The sequence below is a fragment of the Coregonus lavaretus genome, assembly GCF_964263955.1.
Source record: "Coregonus lavaretus genome assembly, chromosome: 4".
NCBI classification, from domain to species: Eukaryota; Metazoa; Chordata; class Actinopteri; order Salmoniformes; family Salmonidae; genus Coregonus; species Coregonus lavaretus.
Window position 1 is genome coordinate 73,456,979 of NC_139991.1, and position 19,191 is coordinate 73,476,169.

Here is a 19,191-nt window from a genome sequence, read left to right on the forward strand (position 1 = left end):
AAAATGCCATCCCCGCGACATGATACATACTTTTCAATCTTCGATCCGTTTTAATAAGGCGAAGAAGTGAACTGTGGTGTTCTCTACGCCTAATTCTTTATCCAGTGCTGGTGTTTACGTTCAACTGGACGTTTTACCCTTTGACCCCATTTACAGTACAATAATGCCTTCTAGCCAAATGTAGTTCCAACCTACAAAAGGCTCCATTCACAAAGTCTCTCTTGCAGCCATTGACGTTGTTTTGTTTTTATTTATCAGAAGTTTACCGTGTATGTTTTTGGTTGTGTGCGACATGCTCACGCTTAATTATTCTGTAGATTAATATGATTACTTGCATCATTACATGTTATTGCACTCTGCTCTGTCTTATTAGTCATATAATGAAAACCTCAATGTGGTTTCATTTCATTAGTTAAACTGTTGCAGTTAATCTTTATCCAACGCTACCAATTTCGAAAATGTTTTTTTGGTCGAGGGCCATAAGACATGCTAAACATAAGCTTTGTCTCATTATGTGTTTACATATGTCTAGTAATGGTCTAAAGTGAATGGAGTCTTCGACCAAGTTACCATACCAACGAGAGAAGAGGACGAGCAGGAACATCAGCTAAATGTGAATAGATTTCAGGCTAATGCGTCAATAGTAGTCAGTAAATGTGTTTACATACACTTCCTTTAGTCTCACTGCAACCTTTTTTTTTTGAGCTCAGCGGCCTATCATCCTCCACTGTCCTCTCAAGCAATTCAAAAATGGTGGCCTGCTGAATGCAGATGTTTTTTTTATGTTTCTTTCATTTCCCATTGAGGTCAGGATACTTATTTTACAAGGGAGACCTGGCAATGTACAGTGTGTGTCAAATCATTCCACTTTAGATGAATCCACACTATTAGCAGATTATCTAGATTAGGAAACAGTGGGTGATGACGTGAGAAAAGAGATCATTGCACCGCGCGGCTAGGAATCTCTTTGGTTTACATTCACCCATACTATTGAACGTCTTGCCAGATGTCATTTTCCTCTCCTTTGAAATGACCCTGTGGCATTGTTAAGCTGACCACAGGTTCCTGGCGTTCCTCTGTGTGTGTGTGTGTGTGTGTGTGTGTGTGTGTGTGTGTGTGTGTAGGGTACCATCTGGAGGAGGTGACGGACTGGCCGGAGAGCCCACTCCAGCTGGGTCAGGTGTCCGGTTTGGCCCTGGACTCAGACGACAACCTGGTCATCTTCCACAGGGGAGACCACCGTTGGGGGGTCAAGTAAGTAGCAATGATGATGTTACATATACTGTTATACTGTTTCACCACTGTAATGTTTGTCTGAGAGAGGACCACTGTCTCCTTTAATTTACCAGAAGATCTCTTAAAGATGCACTCCGGGATCTTAAGCACAACAAATTTGTAACTTATTGCACAAATTGGGTAACGTAGTACACAAAAAAACGGGGACCCGTTTTCGGTAGTGAGCACCACTTTCAAAACTACTAGGCTGAAATTATAAAAACATTTGAGAGTACATCTTTAAAGTTGGGAACCTCTGTTTCAAGAGATACCTGGCAAGAATGTCAGTAAATAAATGTATTACAGCGTGTAGACTACCTAGGCCAAACACAACACAAACAACTCTCTCAAAGACAACAACTTTTACAGTTTGCATTCAGTGTTTCCCCTATATGCATTGAGCGGCGCACCGCCGCTGCTAAATCGTGGCCGGCACTGCAACAAAAAATGTATAATAATTTGGGATGGTAAAATGTTTTCAGTGAAAACTTAAACGACTAAAACCAGATATAAAGTATGTAAAAAGATAATGTAGAAATATATAGATCATCTTTGAGAACTAATAATCACCAAAATATAGCTCAGTTGGTAGTTGGTAGACCATGGTGCTTGCAGTTCAATTCCCAGGACCACCCATATGTAAAATGTATGCATGCATGGCTCTAAGTCGCTTTGGATAAAAGCTAAATGGCATATATTATTATGTTATATATTATAAACTAGACAGACGGGGAGAATCTGAAATTCCCAAAATGTCATAGCATGGGGCCCCCAATGATTTTGTTATAATGTTTGAGTCACTCAGATAGCATAAGAACAAGACATAAGCCATGGCAAAATGTTTATAATTGCAGGAAATTAGTTTTAATATTGAAACATTTCTCTCAGCCCCATGACAAATGTGTAGAATTGCATGAAACTAGCTTTAAAACTGTAAAATTGCAGGAAATTTGCTTTAAAACAGCAAAATTGTGTCTCTGCTGCCAAGAGAAGGGCCTCTAAAACTGTGCATATTCATTGATGGAAATACCAGTTGATGGAAATACATTTGATCAGTCATGCTTATCAGTTTATGGGTTCATTTGCATAATTCCGTGGAATTAAATTTGCCTGTGTGTATATTCCTTATGTATCTTATTTATCACACGCACAGCATACAGATACAAAGCATTTTAGCGGTAGCCAAATGGACATTAACGCGTAGCCTACTGCCTTGTGCGCGTGGCTGTGCTAATAATGTTACGAATTAATCGTTTATCAACATTTTAAGCTAAACGTTCTGATCTGTTGCATAATTTATTTTTATTTTTATGTAGCCTAGGCCTACTGGTTGTATGAATTTGGGATCTATCTTCCCACAACTGTCCCAGAGTCTGTTTGGGCTAGTTCTTTCTCGATAAGCTGACCAATAGAATAGGTAAACTTTTCTACTATGAGGGATAGTAGATTGACATAGGCTCTTAGGCGGCTTGTCCATAAGTCTAGGGGAAGCTTTAATTCAAGTAAATTGAATTAAATTGCCAAAATGATATAGCCTAATTAGCCAACTTCCGTCTATACATAAAATAATTCAAAATAGCCTACTAAAGCATGATTTGGCCAGAGGATCATTAGCTTTACCCTAGCCTTAAAATGTTGTGGATTGTTTTAAATCGCATTGCCTACAGTCTGAACGAAAGGCAGCGTGCGCAATTTGGTCAGCGCCCGCTCTGCAAATACCAAATAGACGATTGTCGAGTAGCGACTCTCAGTGAAAAGTAGAGAGGCCCAGTCAGGCATATCGCAATATTTCAAAATACAATCTCGGGAAAACATAGTTTGGGAAGCAAATGGCTATTGCTGTAAAGAGAAGACAATGAAAAGACTCTAATCTGTCTTTTAGTTAACAAAATTCTCAACTTTAATTGAGCGAACAACAGTATAGCCTATCTTATTGGCACCAGCAGAGAGCATCGGCCATGTCCCTGGTGAGTGCGCACTGTGTATATTCACTCTATATCATTGTTGGGTCAGTGCCACTTAAAAGGTTGTTTTTGGACAAATCATTTCCTTCTCCAGTTTCGATGGATGTCATATTCTATTTGAGTCTCCCCTTCTTGTAGGCCTACTATATTGATTGTTTGTCAGTGTCAGCAGAGGAGGCTACCCTGTAATTTGTCGTATTCAAAAAGATTCTGCTAATGTCTCCAGTCATATAAAGTGTAGTATAATTGCATGAAACGTGTTATTCCCGTGCAAAGAAAGAAGAAACGTATCTGAAATAGCCTATAGCCCAGGCCTCTACACTCTACGCGCTCAGCCATGCACTGAATGTTGTTTTTTTGCGAACAGTGATTGACTTATATGGTTAGCCTAAATTGTGACTATCCAATATACTCATCACATTAGGAATACCTAAGTCTGCACCGACCGGCTCGATTCGGTCTTATGTAGTAAAATTTGAAAAGGTGTTTTTTACATTGGAGAAAAGTAGAGACTCAGAGCTAGAAAATTGTATATCATACACTACAGTTGAGGAACAATGGGAAAGTAATTCTGCTTTGAAAGTTGATAAACTTGTAACCTCACTTTTGAGAAAATTGCCCTTGAATGTTTTGGTACACCTACTGGAGAGCTCTTCTTTGTCTACACTCATTCAGCATCGTTCACACACTCTTAAGCCTTAGCCCCACTCAGCTCTTTAAGGATTCACATGTGAGGTCATGTACTAAACAACCAAAGATTTCAAGACTAAAGGATGGCTTATACTACAGGTGTGTTTGTAAATTTAATTTGTTGTGCCAGAGTATGCTCTGTTCGTTTGTAAACTCAGAGCATTGTCAGATTGTCTGTTCGTAAAATTAGAGTGTTTCACTCTCGGAGCGTTCAGAGCGCACACTGGACGCTTTGGCCGAAAAGTAGGGTTGATCCGAGCGTTCTGTCCTAACAACAGCAGTCAAGCACCCAAGCTAACTGGCTAACGTTGGCTAGCTTGCTAGCTACTTCCAGACACAAATGAGAGAACAGCTCACTATGACCATTTTACTCGCCCTAGCAGAGATGGTTAGGCTGTTTTTATGTTATCCAGAGCATTGGTGACTGCAACTGTGCTGCTGGCAACAATTTAATTACACTTTTTTTGCCAACGTTTACTGACACTGGCCATATTCAACAGGTGTTGAGCATTTGTAAATGTGTCAGTTATTCTGCACTCTGGCACACTCAGATGAGAGTGCTCTGAAATCGGAGTAGATAGCCAGAGTGAATTTACCAGCTACGTCTATCGACAGTTGTCGCAGTGACATCATAAACATTCTATTGAAATAGTTACTTGCATAGTGGAGTCTTTTGTTTAGACATGTAGCTAGCTAGCTAGCTAAACAATGAACCATAATCCCAACTCATAACGTTAATACCCTGCATGAATCTGCAGGTAGCTAACCAACTAGGTTCAATGTTAGCTAGCTAACATTAGGCTATAACTAGCAATACAAATGGCTTGGAGATACGAATAATATTACTACACAGATCATACACGTAACGTTAGCTAGCTAGCCAGCCAGTACACTTTAACTTGAAATGAAAACGACTTTCTGACAAAATTTGAAATGTGTAAACTCTCAAAATGTACAGTTGAAGTCGGAAGTTTACATACACTTAGGTTGGAGTAATTAAAACTCGTTTTTCAACCACTCAACAAATTTATTGTTAACAAACTATAGTTGTGGCAAGTCGGTTAGGACATCTACTTTGTGCATGACACAAGTAATTTTTCCCACAATTGTTTACAGACAGATTATTTCACTTATAATTCACTGTATCACAATTCCAGTGGGTCAGAAGTTTACATACACTAAGTTGACTGTGCCTTTAAACAGCTTGGAAAATTCCAGAAAATGATGTCATGGCTTTAGAAGCTTCTGATAGGCTAATTGACATCATTTGAGTCAATTGGAGGTGTACCTGTGGATGTATTTCAAGGCCTACCTTCAAACTCAGTGCCTCTTTGCTTGACATCATGGGAAAATCACAAGAAATCAGCCAAGACCTCAGAAAACAAATTGTAGACCTCCACAAGTCTGGTTCATCCTTGGGAGCAATTTCCAAACGCCTGAAGGTACCACATTCATCTGTACAAACAATAGTATGCAAGTATAAACACCATGGGCCCACGCAGCCGTCATACCGCTCAGGAAGGAGACGCGTTCTGTCTCCTAGAGATGAATGTACTTTGGTGCGAAAAGTGCAAATCATTCCCAGAAATACAGCAAAGGACCTTGTGAAGATGCTGGAGGAAACACGTACAAAAGTATCTATATCCACAGTAAAATAATAATAATAATAAATAATATGCCATTTAGCAGACGCTTTTATCCAAAGTGACTTACAGTCATGCGTGCATACATTTTTGTGTATGGGTGGTCCCGGGGATCGAACTCACTACCTTGGCGTTACAAGCGCCGTGCTCTACCAGCTGAGCTACAACTGGCTGAGCTGAGACATAACCTGAAAGGCCGCTCAGCAAGGAAGAAGCCACTGCTCCAAAACCGCCATAAAAAGCCAGACTACAGTTTGCAACTGCACATGGGGACCAAGATCGTACTTTTTGGAGAAATGTCCTCTGGTCTGATGAAACAAAAATAGAACTGTTTGGCCATAATGACCATCGTTATTTTTGGAGGGAAAAGGGGAACGCTTGCAAGCCGAAGAACACCATCCCAACCGTGAAGCACAAGGTGGCAGCGTCATGCTGTGGGAGTGCTTTGCTGCAGGAGGGACTGGTGCACTTCACAAAATAGATGGCATCATGAGGAAGGAAATGTATGTGGATATATTGAAGCAACATCTCAAGACATCAGTCAAGAAGTTAAAGCTTGGTCGCAAATGGGTCTTCCAAATGGACAATGACCCCAAGCATACTTCCAAAGTTGTGGCAAAATGGCTTAAGGACAACAAAGTCAAGGTATTGGAGTGGCCATCACAAAGCCCTGACCTCAACCCTAAATTCTGTGTGGGCAGAACTGAAAAAGCGTGTGCGAGCAAGGAGGCCTACAAACCTGACTCAGTTACACCAGCTCTGTCAGGAGGAATGGGCCAAAATTCACCCAACTTATTGTGGGAAGCTTGTGGAAGGCTACCCAAAACGTTTGACCCAAGTTAAACAATTTAAAGGCAATGCTACCAAATACTAACTGAGTGTATGTAAACTTCTGACCCACTGGGAATGTATATAAGAAATAAAAGCTGAAATAAATAATTCTCTCTACTATTATTCTGACATTTCACATTCTTAAAATAAAGTGGTGATCCAAACTGACCTAAGACAGGGAATCTTTACTAGGATTAAATGTCAGGAATTGTGAAAAACGGAGTTTAATTGTATTTGGCTAAGGTGTATGTAAACTTCCGACTTCAACTGTAGCTAGCTAGACTCTCTTACCCGTATACATGGATGGACGCTTCTCCCGCTCTGTCACGGATGCCATGGTTGCCCTTAGTTTGAAGATGTAATCCGGAGACAGGTGTTTTGATACAACGTCCTTCTGTGTGTTCTGTTTTCAACTCCGTCTGCATATTTGCAATCAAACGGCAGCATTTTCTTCATCTCCTTAACTATCATACTCTGATTCCACTGATTTCAAAACTCGGTCCTCCAGAAAGTGGAGAGCAACACTTTTGCAGTTCTACTACGTGATATCTTTCAATAAAGCCGCGTATGACCAGCTCATATTATAGACAGAAGCATGCTACATGGCAGACCAATCCGAACTCATCTCTCGGCATGTCCAGCCCACTCATTATCTCAGCCAATCATGGCTAGCGGGAAGGTTGCTGTCTTTTTCCATGGCTTAACCAACTAGGCTCGTAATTTAACCATTTTATTTGTATGTACAGATGGTATATAAGTTTGTTATTAAGGCACATGAAAGTTGACATGTTCCAGAAGGCATTTCTGCCAAAAAAAACACATTTTGATAAAAAAATAAAAGTTTGCGTTCAAATGGGGCTCCTGTGAAGTAGTGACGCGCGACATACGCCTTGTTTCCTGAAAGTAAGTCACAAATGCGATGATGCATTAAGTGCTTTATTATAAAGGTGTATTTTTATGGTGAAAATGTGCTCCCCAAACTTGAAACTCACGCTCTACCTATACATAGGCTAGTGATTTTGCTGTTCGTTACTTGTTTTGTTGGCTGAGGAAAAGTAAATGTGTCCAGTTATGCCGCATTCACGTGCTAGTCGAAACTAGGAAAACTCAGAAATGTTCGACTTGCTAACTGGTTGAACACGGCACGTGTTTAACTACAACCAATTAGCAAGTCGAACATTTCTGAGTTTCCTAGTTGCCTCCTCGATTTGCATGTTCTGTTAAGATTAATTACCATAATCTAAATGTGATTTCTGCCATTCTGAGCACCGTGGGTGGACGCCCTATTCAGGTTACGCACCCAATGCATATGGGTTCGATACATTTCTCAAATATCCGGTAAATTAAAATGCTGCCGGTCAAATGTCCAACGCCACATTTTCATAACGGAAACCGTGGCCCACACCCACTAACCCCCCTCACTGCATTCTTATTGGCAGACTAAATAGCCTTGGTTTCTCAAATGACTGCCTCGCCTGGTTCACCAACTACTTCTCAGATAGAGTTCAATGTGTCAAATCGGAGGGCCTGTTGTCTGGACCTCTGGCAGTCTCTATGGGGCTGCCACAGGGTTCAATTCTCGGGCCGACTCTATTCTCTGTGTATATCAATGATGTCACTCTTGCTGCTGGTGACGCTCGGATCCACCTCTATGCGGACGACACCATTTTGTATACATCTGGCCCTTCATTGGACACTGTGTTAACAAACCTCCAAACGAGCTTCAACACCATACAACACTCCTTCCGTAGCCTCCAACTGCTCTTAAACACTAGTAAAACTAAATGCATGCTATTCAACCGAACGCTGCTTGCACCCGCCCACCCGACTAGAATCACTACTCTGACCTAGAGTATGTGGACAACTACAAATACCTAGGTGTCTGGTTAGACCGTAAACTCTCCTTCCAGACTCACATTAAGCATCTCCAATCAAAAGTTAGATCTAGAATCAGCTTCCTATTTCGCAACAAAGCCTCCTTCACTCATGCTGCCAAACATGCCCTCGTAAAACTGACTATCCTACCGATCCTTGACTTCGGTGATGTCATTTACAAAATAGCCTCCAACACTCTACTCAGCAAATTGGATGTAGTCTATCACAGTGCCATCCGTTTTGTCACCAAAGCCCCATATACTACCCACCATTGTGACCTGTACGCTCTTGTTGGCTGGCCCTCACTACATATTTGTCGCCAAACCCACTGGCTCCAGGTCATCTATAAATCACTGCTAGGCAAACCCCTGTTTTATCTTAGCTCACTGGTCACCATAGCAACACCCACCCGTAGTCTGCGCTCCAGCAAGTATATCTCACTGGTCATCCCCAAAGCCAACACCTCCTTTGGCCGCCATTTCTTCCAGTTCTCTGCTGCCAATGACTGGAACGAACTGCAAAAATCTCTGAAGATGGAGACTCTTATCTCCCTCACTAACTTTAGGCGTCAGTTGTCAGAGCAGCTTACCGATCACTGCACCTGTACACAGCCCATATGTAATTAGTCCATCCAACTACCTCATCCCCATATTGTTATTTATTTAGCTAATTTGCACCCCAGTATCTCTATTTGTACATCATCTTTTGCACATCTATCATTCCAGTGTTAATACGAAATTGTAACTATTTTGCACTATGGCCTATTTATTGCCTTACCTCCATAATTTACTACATTCGCACACACTGTATATATATTTTCTGTTGTATTTTTGACTTTATGTTTTGTTTTACCCCATATGCAACTCTGTGTTGTTGTTTTTATCGCACTGCTTTGCTTTATCTTGGCCAGGTCGCAGTTGTAAATGAGAACTTGTTCTCAACTGGCTTACCTGGTTAAATAAAGGTAAAAAAAAAAAAATTATAATAATAATAATAACTTGAGTCAGTAATTTGGGCAGTGTGTGTCACGATCGTCAAGCATAGAGGAGGACCAAGGCGCAGCGTGTGCAAAATACATCTCTTTATTTTGGAAGAGAGAAAAACACGAAACCGAACACTATCCAAAACTTACAAAACAACAAACGACCGTGAAGCTAAATAACGTAAGTGCACAGACAAGCAACAAACGTTCAACATAGACAATTACCCACAAACATATGATGCCCATGGCTGCCTTAAATATGGCTCCCAATTAGAGACAATAAACCACAGCTGTCTCCAATTGAGAACCAATCTAGGCAGCCATCAACATACAAACACCTAGACAAGACACTACCCCATAAACTTACAAACCCCTAGACAAACCAAAACACATACTTCACCATGTCACACCCTGACCTAACTAAAATATAAATGAAACAAAGATAACTAAGGCCAGGATGTGACATAACCCCCCCCTTAAGGTGCGAACTCCGGGCGCACCAGCATAAAGTCTAGGGGAGGGTCTGGGTGGGCGTCTGTCCACGGTGGCGGCTCTGGCACTGGTCGTGGTCCCCACCCCACCATAGTCACTACCCGCTTACGTAGCCTCCTCCAAATGACCACCCTCCAACTTAACCCACCTGGATTAAGGGGCAGCACCGGACTAAGAGGCAGCACCGGACTAAGGGGCAGCACCGGACTAAGGGGCAGCACCAGGATAAGGGGCAGCACCGGGCGAAGGGGCAGCACCGGACTAAGGGGCAGCACCGGACTAAGGGGCAGCACCGGACTCAATGGCGGATCCTGGCTGGACGGCTCTGGCGGATCCTGGCTGGACGGCTCTGGCGGATCCTGGCTGGACGGCTCATGGCTGGCTGACGGATCTGGCTGCTCATGGCTGGCTGACGGATCTGGCTGCTCATGGCTGGCTGACGGATCTGGCTGCTCATGGCTGGCCGACGGATCTGGCTGCTCATGGCTGGCTGAACGCTCTGGCTGATCCTGTCTGGCGGAAGGCTCTGGCTGATCCTGTCTGGCGGAAGGCTCTGGCTGATCCTGTCTGGCGGAAGGCTCTAGCGGCTCCTGTCTGGTGGACGGCTCTAAAGGCTCATGGCAGACGGGCGGCTTAGCAGGCTCAGTACAGACGGGCAGTGCAGGCGCCGTTAGGCAGACGGCAGACTCTGGCCGGCCGAGACGCACATAAGGCCTAGTGCGTGGTGCCGGAACTGGAGGTACCGGGCTGAGGACACGCATCTCAGGTCTAGTGCGGGGAGAAGGAACAGGGCATGCTGGACCCTGGGGACGCACATAAGGCCTAGTGCGTGGTGCCGGAACTGGTGGTCCCGGGCTGAGGACACGCATCTCAGGGCTAGTGCGGGGAGCAGGAACAGGGCATGCTGGACCCTGGGGACGCACATAAGGCCTAGTGCGTGGTGCCGGAACTGGTGGTCCCGGGCTGAGGACACGCATCTCAGAGCTAGTGCGGGGAGCAGGAACAGGCCGGGCTGGGCTGGCGAAGTACACCGTAGGCCTTGTGCGAGAGGCAGGAACAGGTCGGACCGGGCTGGAGACGCGCACCGTCCATTTGGTGCGAGGGGCCGTACCAGGCCGGACCGTACTGGGGACACACACCACTGGCTCTACCCCGGGAACTGGAACGGGCCGGACCGGACTGGCAACACACCCCAGTACCTCTCGCCGTGCCTCCAAACCTCCTTTCCCTACTTTGACCAGTAGCCCCCGTAACCTGGTGGCCTTTTGAATTCGCCCCTTCTCTGCCTCCGTCAGCCCCGTCGTCCATGCCCTGTGCCCCCCCCTAAAAAATTCTTGGGGGTGCCTCTCGTCCCTCCGACGCTGCTCCCACATCCAGGCTGCCGATTCCTGAACCCGCTGCTTGGTCCTTTGGTGGTGGGTAATTCTGTCACGATCGTCAAGCATAGAGGAGGACCAAGGCGCAGCGTGTGCAAAATACATCTCTTTATTTTGGAAGAGAGAAAAACACGAAACCGAACACTATCCAAAACTTACAAAACAACAAACGACCGTGAAGCTAAATAACGTAAGTGCACAGACAAGCAACAAACGTTCAACATAGACAATTACCCACAAACATATGATGCCCATGGCTGCCTTAAATATGGCTCCCAATTAGAGACAATAAACCACAGCTGTCTCCAATTGAGAACCAATCTAGGCAGCCATCAACATACAAACACCTAGACAAGACACTACCCCATAAACTTACAAACCCCTAGACAAACCAAAACACATACTTCACCATGTCACACCCTGACCTAACTAAAATATAAATGAAACAAAGATAACTAAGGCCAGGATGTGACAGTGTGCTCCTCCAGTGTTCAGGGTTGTGGCCTGTCACGAGGCCAGGAATATGCAGATCACCCCCCCCCCCTCCAAATGCAAATTCAAACATCTCCCCAGGTCTCTGATTAGCATAAATAGGCAGGCTATCTGGGCAAAGTGATGAAAGAGTAAAGACGCCATCGGCATGGTGATGTGTTTTTAAAAAACAGGTCTCTGAATTCAAGATGATAACTTTTGGTAACAGTAACCAGGTCTCCATCCAACCTTTCTATGTGAGTAAAGTACATGACGGATAAAACATTTAACTACAGGCCTGATGGAAACGTTCCAAATGTCAACTAAACAAAATATGCTAGACAAGGTGGGATCTTTTTGTGTCGGTAAAATGAATTATGCGAGGAATGTTGGTGGAAGCGCTTTTTATGCGCATATGTTGATATAATAGCCATCATATCGACGTAAATTTGGGAGTCACGCGATGACATGTTGTGTGGTCCTCCCACTGGGGACTCATCAGGAAAGCATGCAGTTTATCAGGCTACAGATGAAATAAATTATGATTAACTTTCACAGGGTGGTGAAAGTCGAAGGTGATGAGCTTGACGCTCCTTTCCAATAAATATCGAGGGTCTTATTCTGGTGACGTGATCATCGATGCTCGGCTGCCGTTTGACAAATACAAATAATCTCGCTCTTTTGTTCTTAATAATAATCTCATCATGTAGGCTATACACGCGCTGTAGCCAACAGTGCGCAGCAGGTGCCAATACCAGAGTGGGTATTATATAACGCAACATTTGTTGTGAGAAAACCATCAGTAGAGTTGAAAATGCGATGGAAACCCATTTAACTTGTATTTTTTATTCGCTACATGGGAATTTAATGCAAAAGGTTATTTTTATGTGCGCTATGTCATCACACACAGCCTTTTATCTGCAACAAGTCAATTTGATGGAAACACATCTCTGGAGGGAAAATGCGGAGTTTGTCATATTCCCTTGAAAATCTGTCGTCAATTGGATGGAAACCTAGCTAGTGTATTATAGGGATCACATATTATGCGCTAATTTGTAGTTTATAAGTATAGAAATAGCTTATTAGGCCTTTATTCTATTATTGGCAATTTTACTAGGCCTTGAATTGATGACAATAATGAATTTGTAACAGTGTAGCTTAGTCCACTTTTATGAAATCAGTTTGTGATGAATGGTGATGGTTTCTGAATAATGTAAGTATGGACCTGTTTCACTCCATTAAGATTTAAAAATAAAAAAAAATTAAAAAATGTAAACAAGTGCATAGACATTTTAGTCACTGTTTTTAAATGTAGCGTAGTAAAAAGCAATAATTGAGTTCACAAAAAACTAAACACATTTTAACTGCCAAACCATGCCTTGTATTTCTAAATACACATGACTCAATTAGCCTAATCATAGCCTGGCTTCTGAGCTTCCCTCTTCCTTAGTCAACAAACCTAGTGCTGACCATGACCATATCAGAGCCAATTTGAAGGGCCTATTTAATTATCCCAGTAGTGCATGTGTCCAGCTCCAGTGATGCAGCCCATATCAATTACAGGAACGTGCAATATTAAAGGTGCAATATGCAGAAATTGCTCTGCCATTTCCTGGTTGCTAAAATTCTAATAGTTTGTTCAGTTTATGTGACAAAACAAGCAATGCAGAGAATCATTGTACCATGTAAACTGCTGTGAAAAATATTTTAAAAAGCCAAAAATATTGTATTTTCAGCTTGTTTGAAGCTGATCTACAAAACCGAAAGTAGAAGACTACGTCAAACTAAACTTAAGAATGGGAAGCATAGAAATGGTGCACATAGAACTTCTTAGGCTTGCTTTCATTGAGAATGACAGATCTATAACTCACAATTCTATGTGAATTTGGTCGGGTCGCCCAAAAAGTTACATATTGCAACTTTTTAAATAATATTTTACTACAAAAAGTAGCACTGCATTAGTCCACTGTTGATATGGTTCCAGAAAAATGTGCATGTCAGCAGTAATGTCAGTAAAGTTGTAACTTTCAGTACAAATCAAAAATTGTGATGACATACTAAAATATGTTTTAGAAGAAACATATCCCGTTAACAGGCCAAGACTCTCCCTGTGAAATAACATCCATTTTATGAGCCGCCAACGTGAGCCACCATGCACTAACAGGCAAAAGCTAATTCCGCTAACTGTCCTTGCCTCAGTGCTCTTCTTAAGACTCTGAGAGCCAGATGAGAGGGGAGAATGTATTAGCTAGGCCATTAGATGAGAACGGATAATCCCTCTCTATATCAGTCATCAGTATGCACCCCAGCTACAGTTCATTATTTACTGCTCTCCTACCTTAAACTCGTTAGGCTCTTGTAGCCGATGTTGTACAGCGTAATTCATAAAACGGTCAAAGTTCAGGGATGTGAACAAATGGTGTTCACGGACGAATGCAGTTTTGTTTCTTAGACTAGATAGAGGCGTGATTTATTATCTATTCTGTGCTTACTCCACTGTAGGGGACATTGCTGAGTTTGTTAGGTATAAGCCATTGTTTTTCCAGCGAGGAGTCCACAGGGAGTTCGAGGCTAAAAGTGAGGGATCGGAAACCAAGCGTGAAAGTTGGGGTCCTCTGTTATTTTTCGTGGAATTCCAGAAGGGACTGATTGTAGCAGAGACTCGGGAAGAGTTCAAGTTATTTGTTGAAGTATTTGGGATTGTTTGAATGAATAATTTTTAAGTGCCACTTCTGTGTCCCTTTGATGGAAACCTCCTGATTTAAGTAATAGCATTCCCCTTCAAACAAACAAAACAAATATGACGTGCCGAGTCATCGCATTTGGGTTGTTATACATTGACTTGAGTGTTTGCGTACCAAATGGCACCCTATTCCCTATATAGTACACTATATATATATAGTACACTCTGGTCAAAAGTAGTTCATGATACAGTAGGTAACAGGGTGCCCTTTGTGACACATAACACCTTTGTTGTCTCAGACGTTCGGGTGCGTTTTCTCTGTATTATAACACAAGTCTCTCTCCCACCGTTGCAGCTCCTTCGACAACAGCGGCAAATACCAGCAGCAGTCCCTGGGTCCCATTCAACAGTCCACCATCCTCGTTGTGGATCCCGTCAAAGGCAACGTACTCAAGGCCTCCGGAAGAAACATGTAAGAAGCGATAATGGCCACTTTGTTACCACCGCTGTGCAAACGAGGGCAATTAGGCGTTTTGAGACATAATAGGGGGCCTTACGTAATGAACACACAGGTTACGTCCCAAATTACACCTTACTCCCTATATAGTGCACTACATAGGGAAGAAGGTGTCATTTGGGACGTAACCTCAGTCCGACTCCTAGGAAGTGATGTTGTTGTCTTAAGGAGTGTTTTCTCCGTGTGCTCGGCAGGTTTTACTTGCCTCATGGAATCACCACGGACAAGGACAATAACTACTGGGTCACGGACGTGGCTCTTCATCAGGTGAGAACCACAGTGTTCACATCCTCACTGGCCTTCATCACGTAAGAACCATCCTCACTGGCCCATGGTCTTCATCACGTAAGAACCATCCTCACTGGCCCATGGTCTTCATCACGTAAGAACCATCCTCACTGGCCCATGGTCTTCATCACGTAGAGCTCTTCTTAATGGAGATAGATGGAAGTAGATGGAACGCTTGGATGAGCATAACCTCTAGATTCTAGAAAAGTGGGTCATGTTGAGTGTGCTTGAGCTTTCCATTACCATTTCTTATAAAAAAAATAGTACAAAACTCAACAAATGTTAACCTTGGTTATATGCGTTTGGCACGAAAGTATCATACTTCTCATGTGTCTGATTGAGCCAGAAAATGCTACCATATGCTATGAAAGGGGCTTATTTGTCATGTACCAAGACCCACTAGAGACAAAACAATGAGTTGTACAGTTTTCCATTTGGCTTTAGTGATTATAAGGCCAGGGGGTTTTCCCGAGAACATGACCTAACCAGGAAACACTCTGGACCCTATATAATAAGTCAACATACTTCCGTACCCAAATGGCACCCTGTTCCCAAGTGCACTACTTTTGAGCAGTGCCCTATAGGAATAGGGTGCCATTTGGGACGTAACCTTTGACTTTCGTAGTGTACAACATAAGCTGTCCCTCCACCTAGGTGTTCAAACTGAGCAGCGATGGCCGGGACAAGCCCCTGGTGGTGCTGGGAGAGGCCTTTGAACCAGGAAGTGACAAAGAGCACTTCTGCAAGCCCACCGATGTGGCGGTGGACACCGTGACCGGGAACGTGTACGTGTCGGACGGATACTGCAATGCCAGGATACTCAAGTTCTCACCCGAGGGAAAATACCTGTCACACTGGGGAGCAGGTTTGTAGTACATGCGCCAGATGTGCGCGTGTTCGCACTCATGCACTCACCACACACACACACACACACACATTCAGACACAGACATGCACACGCACGCATGAACACACACACAATTGGAGATTTATTGGCAGTTTGTTTGAAGCGAAGGCCATTTCAGGCTCAGCTTGACAAAATGTATTTGAATCTGTATTGATTTACCTGTAATATCATGCCAATATTTTCTGCTGATGTGGCTGCTGTGCAGTCCTCTTCATTACCCCTGGTGCAATACATCACAACGGAGCCTTTACAGTAAATCATTCAATAGGCCTTAGAGGACCTGCAGTGGCAGAAGACCTCTACACCTCTAACTAGTGGGAGCACAGGTTACATAGAGGATCTGGAGTGCCTAGTGAAATATCAAATACACTTCTATCCACACACTCCCATCTTATTCTCCCATTTCTCCTTCCAAATATTCAAACACAATTGTGCCAAAAGAAACTGGGTATATATTCATGGGTATAGTGAATATATTAAGATGGGGGGGGGGTTCTGCTGGGTCACGGATTCCGTGGTTAGGAACATTGTTTTGCACATCTTGTTGGTCCCAAGAACATTCACCATGTTCTAAGTAGGTAACACCAGCATAGAGATAGATAGATAGAAGACTCGTCTTTGTATTTGTGCCATAATGGTGTCTGCGACAGCATGGGCAGCAGGTTATAAAACAGGTTATATCTATCTAGAGTCCTCTATCTATCTCTATGGTAACATCACCAAAGGTCTGGGCCCCAATGTTCTAAGACAAAATGAATCTAAGTGATTCACTCCCTGGGCCGTGGTCAAATACAGTTTGTTCCACAGTTGTCTTTGAAATGTTCTGGGTCATGTTCACTAGGCATGAAACTCAAGAAAACTGTCTGAAACGGGAAGGTACTAACTGAAGTTGGACAATAAGAAGCGGTTGTTTGCATTTCTCCGTATAAACACCGTTTTGCTACGGTTTGCCCTAATGAACACGACCCTGTTCTTCCCCCTCAGGATCGTCAGACAGAAGGAGAAGGGTCCAGTTCCGAATCCCCCACAGCCTGGTGTTCCTGCCTGACAGGCGGGAGCTGTGCGTGGCCGACAGGGAGAATGGACGCATCCAGTGCTTTGTCGCTGAATCCGGGGAATTCGTCAAGGAGATCAAGAAGCAGGAGTTTGGAGGGGAAGTGTTTGCCATCTCCTACGCACCTGTGCATGGTGAGTCCGGTGTGGGTTTAGAAATAGAATAGAACACCTATTATCTCTATGGTTACACTAAATCTATGTGTTATATCTCTATGGCAGGGATGGGCAACTGGAACCCCCCCCCCCCTTTTGAAGGCTGTTTCCACAAAAATAAACAATAAAACATATATATATTTTGGGAGGGGGAACTCAGTCGGGGTCTCAACTGACTGAATACACAATGTGGTTGTGCATCAGCAATTTTTCTCTTGTTATGTCAGTCACTGATAGTCATGGCAAAATGTGTACAATTGCAGCAAACTTGCTTTAAAACGGAAACATTTTCTCTACACTTTTTTTTCTGTGGCCCCCACCCCCCATCAAGTTGCCCATTCCTGCTCTTTGGTTATGGGTGTAGAATAGCACACCAAATCTATGTGTTATATCTCTATGGTTACGGGTGTAGGATAGCACACCAAATCTATGTGTTATATCTCTATGGTTACGGGTGTAGGATAGCACACCAAATCTATGTGTTATATCTCTATGGTTACGGGTGTAGGATAGCACACCAAATCTATGTGTTATATCTCTATGGTTACGGGTGTAGGATAGCACACCAAATCTATGTGTTATATCTCTATGGTTACGGGTGTAGGATAGCACACCAAATCTATGTGTTATATCTCTATGGTTACGGGTGTAGAATAGCACACCAAATCTATGTGTTATATCTCTATGGTTACGGCTACGTCCTATTCACAGGGAATTATTGAAACCATACAGTCTGTTTTATTAGAGGAAAATTAGACACCAACATCTTAGAGAAATGAAACACCCACATCCCCATAATAAACATCCCCATAATAAACCCACTTCATTTCATCAGCACACAATAAGGTATTTCCTAGAGCCAGCTAATTGCACCAGTGTTCTTTGACACAAACGCTTTTGTGATGCCGACTTTCATGCTGCCTCATATACATGCAAGTCTTCAAAGGGGAAAATATATATTTATGTGCCTCTTCCCTTAACCCTTGTGTGTGTCTGTGCGCACCTTATGCAAATGTGTGTGTATCCAGGTGGTCTGATCTACGCGGTGAATGGGGAATCTGCATACGGGCGCTCTGCCCCTCTCAAAGGCTTTGTGATCAATTATTCAACAAAGGAGATCCTGGATGACTTCAGCCCAGAAAACGCACAGGTTGGTTACGGATTGGAGGGAGGGCTCTGCTGCAAAAGCAACTGTTTTTCTACAAACCAGAGCAGCAATAAATAACAGCATTGAACATCCTTCTGATTCAATCACTGTGTGCCATTAATAGGGAAATAAATAAAGAGTTGTCTCTCTGGTCTAATGATTTCTCGATTTGGGCTTTTCATAACAAAGATGCTATACATTTAGTTGCTTGTGGAGTAGCTGCTAAACAGCTAGTGTATTTCAGTGTACATTTACATTTAATCATTTAGCAGACGATCTTATCCAGAGCGACTTACAGTAGTGAGTGCATACATATTCATACTTTTTCGTACTGGTCCCCCGTGGGAATCGAACGAGCGCCATCTTCTACCAGCTGAGCCACACAGGACCAGTTGTAGTGATATCTCTAAACAGGCTTGTACAGTATGTCTTCACTACCTCCAGGATAACGACCCTGGACAAATACAATCAAGCTTAAAGCCGCAATATGTAACTTTTTTGGGCGACCTGACCAAATTCACATAGAAATGTAAGTTATAGATCTGTCATTCTCATTGAAAGCACGTCTAAGACGCGGTAGATATGTTCTATGTGCGCTATTTCTATGTTTCCTGTTCTTATACGTCGTTTGTGTCTTTTTACTTTTGGTTTTGTACACCAGAGAAGATGTTTCACAGCGGTTTAGATGCTACAGTGATTCTCTACACTATGCATTGCTTGTCTCATCACAAACTGAAATTAGGCGAACTATTAGAATGTTAGCAACCAGGAAATGGTGGAGCATATTGCACCTTTAACTTGGATCAACAAGGACAGTTATGGCCTTATGTTGATGGGGATAA

General features: G+C 43.1%; 1 protein-coding gene across 1 annotated transcript in view; it reads left to right on the forward strand.

Moving 5' to 3' along the window:
* pam (peptidylglycine alpha-amidating monooxygenase) overlaps positions 1-19,191 on the forward strand; it is a 135,632-nt gene that overhangs the window by 98,527 nt on the left and 17,914 nt on the right. Inside the window, exons 14-19 of the mRNA XM_084159541.1 lie at positions 1,125-1,254; positions 14,638-14,754; positions 14,994-15,066; positions 15,742-15,952; positions 16,978-17,181; positions 18,231-18,352. Coding sequence (XP_084015667.1) covers positions 1,125-1,254; positions 14,638-14,754; positions 14,994-15,066; positions 15,742-15,952; positions 16,978-17,181; positions 18,231-18,352 — 857 coding nt within the window. The remainder of the gene's footprint in view (positions 1-1,124; positions 1,255-14,637; positions 14,755-14,993; positions 15,067-15,741; positions 15,953-16,977; positions 17,182-18,230; positions 18,353-19,191) is intronic.